Source organism: Crocuta crocuta, unplaced genomic scaffold (genome assembly GCF_008692635.1).
Source record: "Crocuta crocuta isolate KB4526 unplaced genomic scaffold, BGI_CrCroc_1.0 scaffold675, whole genome shotgun sequence".
NCBI classification, from domain to species: Eukaryota; Metazoa; Chordata; class Mammalia; order Carnivora; family Hyaenidae; genus Crocuta; species Crocuta crocuta.
Window position 1 is genome coordinate 204566 of NW_027528796.1, and position 13562 is coordinate 218127.

General features: G+C 53.5%; 1 protein-coding gene across 1 annotated transcript in view; it reads right to left on the reverse strand.

Annotated features, from left to right (window-relative positions):
- Positions 1 to 4521: 4521 nt before the first annotated feature.
- DIP2A (disco interacting protein 2 homolog A) overlaps positions 4522 to 13562 on the reverse strand; it is a 108427-nt gene continuing 99386 nt past the window's right edge. Inside the window, exons 34-40 of the mRNA XM_077755354.1 lie at positions 12597 to 12626; positions 11692 to 11753; positions 10980 to 11037; positions 9384 to 9458; positions 8010 to 8184; positions 7209 to 7332; positions 4522 to 6695 (exon numbers count right to left, since the gene is read on the reverse strand). Of these exons, the coding sequence (XP_077611480.1) occupies positions 6443 to 6695; positions 7209 to 7332; positions 8010 to 8184; positions 9384 to 9458; positions 10980 to 11037; positions 11692 to 11753; positions 12597 to 12626 (777 nt within the window). The 3' untranslated portion in view covers positions 4522 to 6442. The remainder of the gene's footprint in view (positions 6696 to 7208; positions 7333 to 8009; positions 8185 to 9383; positions 9459 to 10979; positions 11038 to 11691; positions 11754 to 12596; positions 12627 to 13562) is intronic.

Sequence of the window (13562 nt, forward strand, 5' to 3'; positions counted from 1 at the left end):
GGGGGAGCAGGAGTGGTGAGGAGGGGTGTGGTTAGGTAGGGGAGAGGGTGAGGGTTGAGGTGGGGGTGAAGAGGGCGGCTGAGGGGCAGGGCAGCACCAGGCGGGGCAACCCCTGGCCTCAGGCTTCGGCGGGAACTTCCAGCGGCGTTGGCGTCAGGCCCCNGAGAGTGGCCGCCCAGGCCCGTGGAGCTGCGGACGGAAGCCGGCCCCCCCACTGCCCGATCCCCCCCACTTCCGACCCCTGGTGAGGGGCAGGCACCGTCTCAGGCAGGCTTCTGGGACGGTCGTTTGTGCTCGGGCACGTTTGCTCCCCACCTGGTCACTGGCACCTGCTTGTCCCACCGTCCCGGCCTCCTAAAGCCTTGCCGATGTTGACCTTGAAAATTAGCGAGTAGAACCACCAGCAAGATGGGTTTATTTAAGAATGGCAGAGGGTGGGGCGCCCGGGGGCACGGTCGGGGGAGCAAGCAACTCGTGATTTCAGCTCAGGCTGTGACCCCAGGGTGGTGGGCTGGGCACGGAGCCCGCTTGAGATCGTCTCTCTCCCGCTGCCCCTCTCCCACACGCGCTCGCTCACTCGCTCGCTCTCTCAAAAGAAAAAAAAGGAAAGGAAAGGAAAGAAAATGGCAGAGAAACTGAATTCAGGATGTGCAAGGTGTGGCGAACCACAGGCGGGTCCAGAGAACACAGGGAAGTGGCTTCACAGAGAAGAGGAGGGTGGGAGGGGCTGCTCTGGAGGAAGGTCCACTGCAGGCAGCGGGTCCGGGCGCGGGGTCAGTGCCGGGACGGCCGGGGTCGGGGCCCAGAGGCTCCACCGCTGCTGTCTGGCTCAGCCGGGGGTGACAGGGAGGAGGCTGGCGAGTGGGCCGGGGGCTGCGTGCCCGGGGTGCGTGTTCGTGACCGGCGGACAGCCCTGCTGCGTCAGCCAGGGGCTGAGTAAGGCCCTGCTGGCCCCGCCCCGGCCCCCTTGGATCACCTTGAGAGGGGGTTCAGTTCCTGGATGTCCACCGGCCTTGCAGACCAGACAGGAACAACTGGCGTGTACTGGCCCCCTGCGAGCCTGCCGTGGCGGCTGCGGAGTGTCCCTGGCGGCCTCCGCATCCAGGGGGTGCTCCTTCACCCCGAGGAGGGAGGCTGCTCCTCAGCATGTCTGCACAGCCACCTCCAGGGCTCCTGGAGGCTCCCTGGCACCAACTACTGCTCATTCCAGGTTGTAAAATGCCCAGTGTCCTCCTCTGACCTCAGCTCTGGGTGACCCGCCCTCACCTTCAGGCGACGTTTAGTTCCGGGAATGGGTGGTTAATGACCCCCCACAGCTCCAGGCAGTGCGTGTCTGACAGCCCAGAAGATGCTGCAGGTCCTCAGGCGGGCAGGGGAGAGGCGGGCAGCTGGGGGAGTGACCTGTCTCTGGCATCTCCAGGGAAAACCAGCTCCTGGCTTCAGCCGGAGCAAATGCCACTCGGGGCCTCAAGGGTGGGAACTCTGCATCTTTTTAAAAATTTATTTTTTATCTTTATTTTTGAGAGACTGAGTGCTAGTGAGGAGGGGCAGTGAGAGAGGGAGACACAGAATCCGAAGCAGCTCCAGGCTCTGAGCTGTCAGCACAGAGCCCGACGTGGGGCTTGAGCCCACAAGCCCTGAGATCATGACCTGAGCTGAAGTTGGACGCTTAACCGACTGAGCCGCCCAGGCGCCGCTCCCTGGTTGGGTTTTAATTCAATCCAGTACTGGTTTCAATGGGGTCCCAGTGGAGGTCCCACAGCCAGAAGCGGCTAGACCAGAGATGTGGAGGGGATCACGTTAGACCAATGAGGAGGAAACCTCACACGGGAGTCTTAAGATTGGCAGCTGTCCTGGTGACTTAGGTGGCTGTCCTGTGCCCGAGACAGTTTTGTAGAAGGACAGGAATGAAGAGAGGACAGAGTTTCTGGGTCTTATTACCATTCTGGCAGGGGTACTAACTTCCAGCCAAGAGGCAGGCTTCCTCTTCCTCTTTAGAGCAGCCACGGGCTCGAGTGGCCTGAGCGATTGACATGAAAGTGTTCCGGTAAGACCGTGCTCCTTGAAAAGCCTCTGAAATGAGAGCAGGGGAAGGAAGAGGAATTACTCGCCAAGTTTGCACTGGCTCAGAGTTCAGATGAAAAGACTCTAAGCCCCAGTTTGGGTGCCAGATGAGGGGGTCTGGGTGATGGTGGGGTTCGGAGCTGACAGCCAAGAAAGAATTCTTGGAAGACATCTTTGGTGCAAAAAAGTGATTTTATTTTAAACGCAGGGGGACAGGACCGTGGGCAGAAGGAACTGCGCTGGGCTTGTGAGGAGTGACTGACTATATACCTTTAGGTTGGGACGGGGTCAAGGGCAGTGTAAGTGCCCCTTACACTTACAGTGTAAAATTCTCTAAGGAATTTTGGAAACAAGGTTTCCAGGACCTCAAGGAGCTAGCTGTTAGGAACAGGTCACGTGTTCCGTCCTGAGACCCTTCCGATGTATTATCAGGGGCCGCAGCCTGGAGTAGGAGCGCCAGCGTGTATCCTGGGGCAGCTGAGGTAAAGGAGGTAAACTTACAGGATCCTGGGGGTTGGGATAGTGTGAAGGCAAGATTCCCTTCTGCGTCCAGCAAAGTGTCATCATCAAGACAGCTGAGCTCCTAGAGGAGGTCACCCTGCCGGTTTCAAAGACGTGTCAATGGGCTGTAGGCAGTAAGGGAATTTAATTTTTCATTTGCCTTAGTTTCCCACATCACCATGGCAAGCACTCTAACCCCTTTCCTTTGTTCTTGGGTGGCCAGGAGTGTCCGAGGGATATCACACAGATCCCACCAGGGGGCGGGGGTGCTAGCTTGTACCTGGCCCTCAGCTTGCCCCACGCTCCCTCATCCAGAACAATGGCATTTCTGAGCGACATGCCTGCCTTCGGACTCAGCATTCCGTGGAGGCAGGGCAGCACCCTCAGGCCTTGTCAGCTTGCCTCTCCTGGCACGGAACCACCAGCTTACGAGCGGAGCGAGGGGGATGGGGCTCCAGAACTCTCCGCGGCATCTCCATTCCACAAGGTGGCTGGTGGAAGAAGAGGTTATGGCTGTGCTGACCTTCCTTTGAAACAAATCAGCTCTATTCATAATCTGAAACTAAGCACAAGTAACTACAGTTTGCATAAAATAATTCGAACATTTAAAAAACAACCTAAATTAAGAGGTGTCTGGGCGGCTTAGTTGGTTGGGTGTCTGACTCTTGATTTCAGCTCAGTCATGATCTTGTAGTTTGTGGGTTTGGGTCCTGCGATGACTTGTGGAGCCTGCTTGGGATTCTCTCTCTCCCTCTCTCTCTCTCTTTCTGCCCCTCCCTTGCTCACATTATAATTTATTTTTAAGTTTATTTATTTATTTTGAGAGAGAGACAGTTTCAGAAAGCGCGAGTCAGGGAAGGGCAGAGAGAGAGAATCCCAAACAGGCTCCCCACTGTCAGCACAGAGCCCAACATAGGGCTTGAATTCACAAACCATGAGATCATGACCGGAGCTGAAGTTAGACACTTAACCCACTGAGCCACCTAGGTGCCCCTAGACATTATAATCCTTTAAAAAAATTTTTTTTAATGTCTTTATTTTATTTTGAGAGACAGAGACAGAGCACGAGTGGGCAAGGGGCAGAGAGAGAGAGGGAGACACAGAATCTGAAGCAGGCTCCAGGCTCTGAACTGTCAGCACAAAGCCCGACATGGGGCTCGAACCCATGGACTGTGAGATCATGACCTGAGCCGAAGCTTAAGCGACTGAGCCGCCCAGGTGTCCCTTTTTTCTAATTTAAAAAAAAAGTTTATTTATTTTTGAGAGAGACAGAGTGTGAGCGGAGGAGGGGCAGAGAGAGGGAGACACAGAATCTGAAATTGAGCTGTCAGTGTAGAGCTCGATGTGGGGCCCCAGCTCACAAACTGTGAGATCATGACCTGAGTGGAAGTCGGACACTTAACTGACTGAGCCACCCAGGTGCCCCTGGACGTGATAATTCTTAATATAAAATAGTTTCTACAAATCAACCAAAACCTTTGAGTGCAGTAACAACTGCTGGATCTGAATACAAATGAGAAATAAAAACGACACATGAAAACTTATTTGACATGACTAGGCATGACACTTACTTGACTATCAATCTGGCAAGGATGTAATTGAATCCGTCAGGGTGCCAGAAGAGGCCTTTCCACTCTTCCGGAAGGCAGAAGGCACCAGAGCTTCACTCCGGGCAGGAACTCTGACCTGTCCACTCTGCCCTAGGCCCTGCGCCCGAGGCAGCACCTGTCCCGCAGATGTGTGAGGACTCGGCACTGCTGAGGTGCGGTGTTCAACGCCGGTGTGGACAGCGAGAGTGAGTCGACCTTCAGTCACGGCACACCCGCAAGACAGTTGTTAAAACATGTAGAAGAATATGTGGAACAGATTAAAAAGTCTGTAATTTATTAAGTACAAAAGCTAATATAAAAGCATATGATCCTAATTTTGTAAAAATCTTTAAAAAGAAAAAATTAATTCCTGAAATGATTTTTATTAAACACTAATGCTGCGATTAGTCAGAGGTAGGATTATAGGAGATCTTAATTTGCTTCTTTACACTTGAATGTGCTTTGTAGATTTTATGCTAGAAGCATAAATGCTTTTATATTCAGAAAAAAGAATGCATGATAAAATACATCCTATTTGGGGTAATTTAAAAAACATTTTCACACATTTCAAAGTGCAGAATTACAAACAGTTAATACCTTTTATTAACATGATATAAAAAAATTTCAGTGTGATATACAGAATTCCCAGAGAGTAATTTTAAAACATTTTAATGTGCTTCTTAAAATCTGACTTTACAAGACACCTTATCTTACTGCCACTGACCTTTCAATACAAAAATTTTACAGTATTTGTTTGCTATAAAACTACAACATTAAGATTAGGGTTAGGTAGTTTTTCCCTGCTGGCCATTCTGTTATAAGGAATGTCCATCAGTCCGCCGCTAGAACCTCTGTATGTCAAACAATAAATTACACAGATTATGTACATAATTACAACAGGGTTATTAGAATTCCAGTATGCTGTCCCGTACTAGCCCCGGCTCAACACCACACGCAACAGAACTACTATGCACGTGCTATTTGTAGCCAAATACGTGTAGGATGTGAGAGTCCGCCCAGTTAGCCAGACCCATCCGGTGGTGAATTTAAAATGGTAGAGAATTAGTAATAGCTTTGTTAGGCACTGTTCCAGGCCAATTCCTGAAAAACCTGGTTGTTCCTAGGAAGCATGCATAATTCATAAATTTTCCCACCCTCAATCCCCCCCCAAAACCCCACAACTTCATTACACACTCTTTAATAACTATATAAAAATAATCTGTCTTAAGATTTAAGCTTTGCTTCAAATTCTTAAAAGTATCTAAAGGATTTTACATTCTTTTTGATTTAGGTTTACTATATTATATTACATCAGTCAGTTTCATCAAGTATGAATAAAATAACTGAATATGGTTTGGCCAAGTTTTATAGGCACACAATTCAAACTGTGAACGTCGGGCGGGCAGGGGTCTGTCCACGGCCCCCAGACTGAGTGCGGGGTGCTCAGCAAATAGCACTGATGACCTGAAAGCCTCAGATGCTGCCACCAATGCCCTCCAGGTCTGTTGAATAAAAATAACAGTTCCACACTGTACAAGTGCTTGTACTGAGAAGAATTCATGTTGTGGACTTGGGACAACAGGTATGGTCCCTGCACAGCATGAAGTTACAAACCTGGGGTGGTCGTTTCAGACTAAATGCCGGTTTGTCTTCCCCAAAGCGTCTCAGCTGACAGCCCCAAATGGCACTTACTGAGTACTCGTGCTAACAAATGCAGACAACTGGGCACGCCTGTTTCAATAAGGAGACCAGCAAAGGCAGTGCCGTGTGGCCACAGCAGGACCTCGGGTCTGGGAGGGGGGAGGGCAGGCCAAGTCTCCCTCCCTCCATCACTCTGCTCTTCCCCAGGGGCCTCAAGTTCTTTCTGGCATGAATTCTATACATGAAGTTGTCATTTGAAGTGGGAATAAATAATTGAATTTTTAAAATCAAGAACTATATTTTTAGCCTAAAACAAGTGCAAACTCGCAGCACAGCAGAGCGCTCGCGATCCCTCGCCACAGCTACGCCAGGCCCCCTCACAGGCACCTGCCTGTTCAAGTACTGACAAAGGTCCTCAAAGATGAAAATGTTTCTTCTAAGAGTCAGGAAGTGGTTCCTAAAATGAGATGTGGGGATCCTTGGGATGGATCCGTAAAAGCAGAGTGCACAGCATTCTGTGAAGACTGGAGTCTTTTCTTCTGATGGCTGCAGACAGTGTGGTGCCTTCGCGAGTCCCCTGTGACGGGCTCCCGCACCGGGAGCCGGGACCACGCCTGTCTCGGGAACGTGGGGCCGACGGGCCGCGCTCACATGTTGTAGGCGACATAGATGGGGTCCAGCTGGTCGGCCAGGAAGCCATCACGCAGGTGCATGCGCTGCTTCTCACCCCGAGAGTTGATGGGGATCACACCTGGGTCCACAATGACCACCACACCCACGACAAGGTGATGCTCCTCCAGCACGACATTCGTCACCAGGGCCACCAGGTCCAGTGCATCCTGCTCCAGCCCGTCCAGCTCCACCACCACCACCAGCAGGTTGGTCCAGGTAAACACAGCACTGCAGGGAGAGGACAGATGGCATCACACACGGGACGGCACAGGCTTCTGGGGGCAAACGGACAAGTGGGAAATCGTGCCAAGTACAGAGTGGCTGAAGTCACACTACTGCCTAACATAATTTAAAGGTTAGGCTAAATGTGTTTTATAGGCTCTTTCTTCTAACTGAAGTCCTTGGTAAGAACCAATAGTATTATTTGATGTTGAAAGTTGTATGTGTCCCAATTCAAGCTCCCTACAAAGTGAAGAAATTGTGAGTCACGAACATTTAAATTTAAAAATTTGCATTAAAAGCAGAAACACTTCAGGATAACTGTAGAGACCAGACTCTCGGTTTAAAACTGTCAGGAAACGAAAGAGGCTGCGAGAGGCTGGGGGTCTGCTGCTGGAGAGGCTGGTGCCCACCAGCACGCTCCCCGTGGAGAGGGTCTGCAGGGGCAGAGGGAGGGGCCTGCAGCCCCCGGCTCTGCCCCAGAGGAGAGGCTGGACGGGCAGGGCGGGACTTGGCTCTCACCACTCGGCGATGCTCCTGTGGGCTCGGACCACAGACGTCTCGATGTCGATGGGGTGATAGCGCATGCCTCTCAGCTCCAGCGTCTCATCCAGAGATCCGACCACATACAGCGCATCGTGTCGCTCTGTGAACATGGTGCACAGCCCTCAGAAGGGCACCCGGTGAACACTGAGCACCTTCCGTGTATCCACGGCAGCCCAGAGCCGCGCTCTGTGGGATGGGGGCTCGCTGTCCAAACAGCACGTGACAAGCAAGCCCTGTGAGTGAGCCGTGCAGAGGCCCGAAGGCGATGCCGCCCCTCAGTCCCTTGTGAGGGCACCTGTGCAGCTGGGAGCACCTCAGGAAAGTCATGTCAGTGCGTGAACACAGGTTCCGAAATAGCCCGCACCGTCTCTGGAGAGAAGACAGCGTCTGCAGGGGCACCAGGGTTCTGACTTGATCTGTCAGCCTGCTGTGGCCTAAGGGACTCTGCAACTTTCAGGCTGATGCGAGGGGAGGGCCTGACGGCCTGATCACTGACACCCCCACATCCTCAGCAGAAGCCGAGGGTCCAAGGCCCGCGAGGGACAGCCGCAGGGCAAAACAGTGATTTCCAGAGAAAACTGCTATCAGAGCACGTCCTTTGTCCCCACGCCTGAATATCCGCGCTCACAGCACAGGATGAGGGGGTTGGCAGGAGTCCCTGAGCTGCCGCGGCATGAACGTCAGACTCTGGGGCCACGGCAGCAGACCTCCTGTGCGGTATGGACAGACCCCAGGGCACACATGGCCTGTGTGCAGGGGGTTAATGGTAACCCTCACCTCCACTGGCGTCAGTGAGCTCCGTTCTCCGAAGGAAACCAAGGTAGCCAGTCCTCGCCCAAATGGTCTGCGTGTCTCCAAAACTCAGCCGGGCACTGAAGTGGTCAGCGTGGAGCGCCTCTTCCCCGTAGACCGTGTAGTAGCCGGTGGCGTTGTGGGGGCTGCTCACCCAGATCTGGTGGGGCCCAGGGGACAAGAATGTTGGCACGTCACAAACGCTGGGCACAGGTTCTGCCATGAGACACCCACTGGCTGAGAGTGTTTACAAAGACACTGAACAAAGGCGGGGGAGAGGGAGTTGTTTTCAGTGTCTCTCGTCTCGTGGCTCAAGTTAAACTTCAGGCACAGAAAGCAAACAAGCAACTTTTCTCTCCGAGCGAAGCACCCCCTCCTTCACCCTGGGAGCCGGGGGTGGAGGGTGGGGGGGAGGACTCTGCAGTGCGGATGAGCTCACAGAGCTGCCTCCCCACTGCTCACATCAAACTACTACTGACAGTGGGAAAGAGTTGGAAGCTTGTCCCACGTCCACACAGGGACAGGTGAAGGGGCTGAGGGCTCACAGGACAGAGCGGGCACGGACACTACCTCCCCTGCAGATGCGCTAAGTCCACACGCACCCATGCACCCTTGTCGGCCACACCGTGCTAGCAGTACCAAAGGTGTTGTGGGCCCCTGGGGCATCCTTCCACACGCTGGGCCCATCCAGGACCCACAGTCTGCTCCCCAGACTGAGCGCCTGGCTCTAGACACAGGTGGCATCTGAAAGATGAGGTGGGTTCCCAGCCTGGCGCAGACCCTCTGTGACCATCTCGGAGGCAAACTGTTCCCCTAACAGGCGTGGGTCCAGCTGTCCAGCAAGAGGGACGGCTGAGGGGAGGCCCCATGCTGACCACACCCAGCCCTGGCACGGGCACACCTTCCAGTCACAACACTGAGCGACCCCGGGGAGGCCCTGTGCAAACAGCCCCGAGCCCCATCCGCCAGGGCACTGGCTCCCCAGCACCCTCGTGAGCCTGAAGCCCATCGTGACAGAGCAACTCGGGCCTCTACTAGGCCCCCGGGGGACAGTTACTCTGGACGTGCTCCCACACACTTGTGCAAAGCCTGCACCCTCAGGATGTCGAGGACCCTCCCTCCCGGCCTGCGCTGCCCTGCACCCAGTCCCTCCCTCAGAGGACAGCAGTGTTGCTGCGGCTCCTCGGGCCCCCCACCCACAGGACTCAAGGGTTCCCTTTGCTGGAGGGCAACCCTGGAGTGGGCTTTATCCTGCAGGACCCGAAATCCTCTGCTGAGAATTCCCGACTCTGGGATGGATCAGGGAGAGAGGAAGGGGCAGCTGCTGAGACCGTGGGGGCTCCGGTCCCTCCGCCTTACCTCTCCCAGATGTGAGTCTCCAAGGGGCCCTTTGGTCTCGGTGTGTGCGATAATGACCTTCACCCCAGGGAGGATCTGAAAGGGCAGTGTCATGCACATGTGAGTGACTGGGAGGGCTAGAAACCAATCTAAACCTGACTTTGAATTTTAATAAATAAGAGACTTTTTTTTTTTTTTTTTTTAAAGTAGGTTCCATGCCCAGCGCAGAGCCCAGCGCAAGGCTTGAACTCATGACCCTGAGATTAAGACCTGAGCTGAGATCAAGACTTGGATACATAATGGACTGAGCCACCCAGGTGCCCCTAAAAGAGACTCTTTAATAGATAAAATAAATAGTGGATCTTAGCAAAGTTATCCCCGTTCCTAGGGACAAACCCTACTTTGGACATCAAGAGGGGTGAGGAGGGTTTGTTCCCATAAGCATCCGCCACATCTGGGGTCTTTCACTAAGGACACAAGAGGACAACCTGCCCCTGTGTGGCTCCCGTGTGGGGTGCTGTCCACACACCATGCCTGCCTGCAAGGGCTCTGTGTTTCAGCCCCGTGATCGATCCCCAGTCCTGCACTGGGAAGCTAGCTAACTGTGAGGGCACGGCTGGCTCAGGGGCCATGGAGAACATTCCAGAGGAGGGCACCCAGCTCAGAGGACCCCACGCCTGGGCATCAGTCAGACCATCCAGACACCTGTTCTGTCCTGGGTGGCTTCCTCACGTATAAAACAGATGTCAGTGGGGCCCTCCAGGAAGGTGGAAGGGTCGAGGAGTCACAGGAAGGTGTGGATGCAGGCCCCGTTGCCCATGGTCACCCTTCCACCTCTCCCCCAGCTCAGCTCCAGCCACCCTCACTCCAGGACCTTTGCAATAGCCCAGCCTTTTGCCCCACGTCTCCATGGCTGGCCCTCCTCAGGAGCCTGACCATTCACCCTCCACAGGCCCCGGGGCCGGTCCTGCCTCCCTAGAGGCAGCTGTGACCATCAGGATGTGTGAGCAGAGCTGGGGCAGCCCTTCCAAGGCTGCATGAGCTATGCCAATCTCCATTTCTCACCTCTGGGCTCGTGCAGGTATGGGACAGGCCACCACCTGCGCTCTTGACCCTATCACGGGTACGCAGCAGGAGCCGTGGGAAATCTGTGATTGCGGGTCGTCTGTTCCTGGCCACGCTGGGTACACAGCCCTACCCTCAACGGTGCTGTCTCCTAGTGCCCAGCGGCTTAGTCAGCACCCAGGCCATAGCCCCCATCCTCATCACTCTGCCTGACAGGGCCGTGTGGGTGTTCTTCTTTCCCTTCAACTTTCCCTGGTTCTGAAGAGGACTGCTCTCCAGATACCCCTGAAGGCACTGGGCTCTGACCCAAGGGGCCCACGGCCTCAAGCCCCACAGTGGGAGATCTTTCTGGGTGTCTGCACCTGGAGCCCTCCCGTTCTGGGCATTAGCTCAGAGGTGTCCTCGTGTGTGCTGATGGTGCAGAGATGAGCCTCTGCATCAGCCCAGCCCCAACCACGGTTGACCTGTGTCCATCAGGACATTTTTAGCCATTGGCACCCGCCAGGTGCTAACGTAAGAAAGGACCTGGGTTTAAGTCCCAGCTTCTGCTACCTTTCCAGACTCCGTCAATGGCAGACTGTGCGGAGAACCCCGTTCTACCAAACGCACCCTAAAAATTAACAAGGGAAATGTAATCAGAAACTGTAACGGTCAGTCTGTAGACAACACCACGCCTCCGGGCTTTTGCTTACGACCTTGCTGTGACCTTGGAGCAGTGACCACCAGCTCCACGTGCACCAGCTCCAACTGCCGGGCTCACGTGCCACCATCAGGGCAGGGGCTTGCTCTAGGTTTCTCTGGGGCCCTCCCTGGCCCAGCTGGCCCCACCCGAGGAAGCCCCACCTCTGTTTACCTCAAGCTGCAGCGTGGTCACGGTTGGGGATCCAGAGCCAGGATCAAGCTTCAGAGCTGGGCGGGACCCAGACCCACAGGTGCATAGCACGGCCCCCAGGGCACATTTGCCGATGTGAAAACTAAGTCTTATCTTAAAATGGTGTCATGTGGAAAACACCCTTGCCTTGGCTGGTTTACCTGTTTTCTGTCCCATGAGAAGACAGGCCAAGAGTTCGCACCTGACACCATCCCTCCCGGCCGTGGGAACAGCTACAGGGTTGCTGCCTGAGCTGAGCTGACACAAGGGAGAAAGAAGCCCAGGCTCGCCCGGTGGACTCAGCCAGACAGCTGGCAATGCCAAGGCGTGGGAGGTCTGGACAGGGCAGACCCCGCCTGCAGAACGTCGCCCGTGGGTGTGGTAGGCCCTCACCTGTCATGGCGTAGCGCCCTCATGTCCACGTAGACGGTGGTGGGGTCCGGGCCGGCCGTGCCCTGGAAAGGAGAGCAGCGGAGGACCTTCCCTTCATCTCGTTTTCAGGAGCGCGTCCGCATCTACACATGTGACAGCTCCCCCTGGGCTGGCCCTCAGAGGGCGCCCAAGAAGGCGGCGGCTCTGCTCGCGGCACTGAGCATGCCCAGGGCATGGATGCCTTCTGTCCAAACATCTACGTGGCTTGACAACACTGAGAGACTTGTTCAATAACACTGAATGGAAAACTCAAATCCTACAATTTTACATGTCTGTTCTAACAGCTTTCTGTTCCCGCTCGTCCCTATTCTCTGTGCTTGGTAAAAACACCACCATAGGTTTTGGAAGGCTTTTTCACCAGCCGTCAGATCAGGCCTGGGCTCTTGCCAGCTGACTGCATTCTCCTGAGGGCTGAGTATGGCACAGTCTCTCTCGTGGACTGGACCAAAGGATGTCTCCCTGCTCTCCTCTCATCGGACACGTGGACACTGGTCCTGCTGACGATGTTATATGTTCTATTTAATCGATAAGGAGTGTCGAGTTAAATGGACACTCTGCTCAATATCACTGTCTGAAGATGCCAGACACTGTAACCTATGTCTGCCCTGGAATTAAAACAAAAATACCTCTTTGAGACCAAACACTGACCTTCCTCCAGAGGTAACTCTAGGACTATTAAATTCTTTTGAAAATAGCTTTGCTCTTATATTTGGTTTCAAGGGAGCTTTTATAACATGTCAATAATATCCACTGTGAGCAAAGTCAGACAGCAAAAGAAACATATATTTGTCTGGAACTCACAAGAAGGTCACATAAACTCATGGGGGAAGCACAGAGGTGCCTTGAGGTTGAGGTCAAGGTCATACCTGCTCAGCCAGCTTTCCCAGCCTGTTGGGCTGACAGAGGCAAAGAAGGCCAGCAGAGCGAGACAGGGAGGAGACAGCCACAGGAAACACAAACAGAAAGCAACAGGCCACGTGAGAAACACACGGTAAGAGAAAGCAAAATACGTCACTGCATCTCAAAGTACAAACGTGAACAACCCATTAAGATTTTTGCAATCATATGTGGCATCCCACGTGCTGATAATAGAACAGACACCTTCAAATATTGAGTAAACGCTGAGCAGAGGGTAAGGTCTTCGCTTATAGCCACTAACGATGCATCAGCAGCCCGATGCTCAGCTGTACTTTCTATACTAGGGAGGGACATTAGGAGGGGACCCTGGCCCACCTCTTCCTGCCGCACAGCAAGGGTCTGTGGCTTGGAGAGGACAGCAGTCTTCCAGGCTGAGAGGACAGCAGCAGGAATGCCCGGAAAACAGGGCAGTATCTGCATGTAAAACCTGCCCTGCGCCTGGCAGCTGTGTCGTGGGCTGAGGACCAGGGCTGAGCAAAGGCTCTGGAAGCTACGCAACAGCCCAGGACCTGGGCCCGCGCTGGCTCCGGTGATGCCTCTTCTGCCCTGTGGTTCCCGAACCACTTCGTGGAGTAAGGCATTCAGTATGTTTTTAGAAAGAAGTGAAATGGAGATACTAGCACCAAATCTGGAAAATAGCCAGTCATCTGAAGAAGGAGTAAACAGCACTATAGTGAGCTATTCAATTTCTGAAACTTTGTGTTTCCTTTTAATATGTAAAATACCTTCATGTTTCAAAAATTAACTTGGGGCAAGACAAATCACATTAATTAATGTTTCAATTTAAAATTGCTGTCTTAATAAGTTTATCTTGCTTTAAAAAATAAGCTACATGTTGTAGCCTTTGAGATTTCCCCCAAAAGTTAATAGTCACTGCTCAAGAACAACTTGAGTTGTTTCCAGGCAAGGCTTTG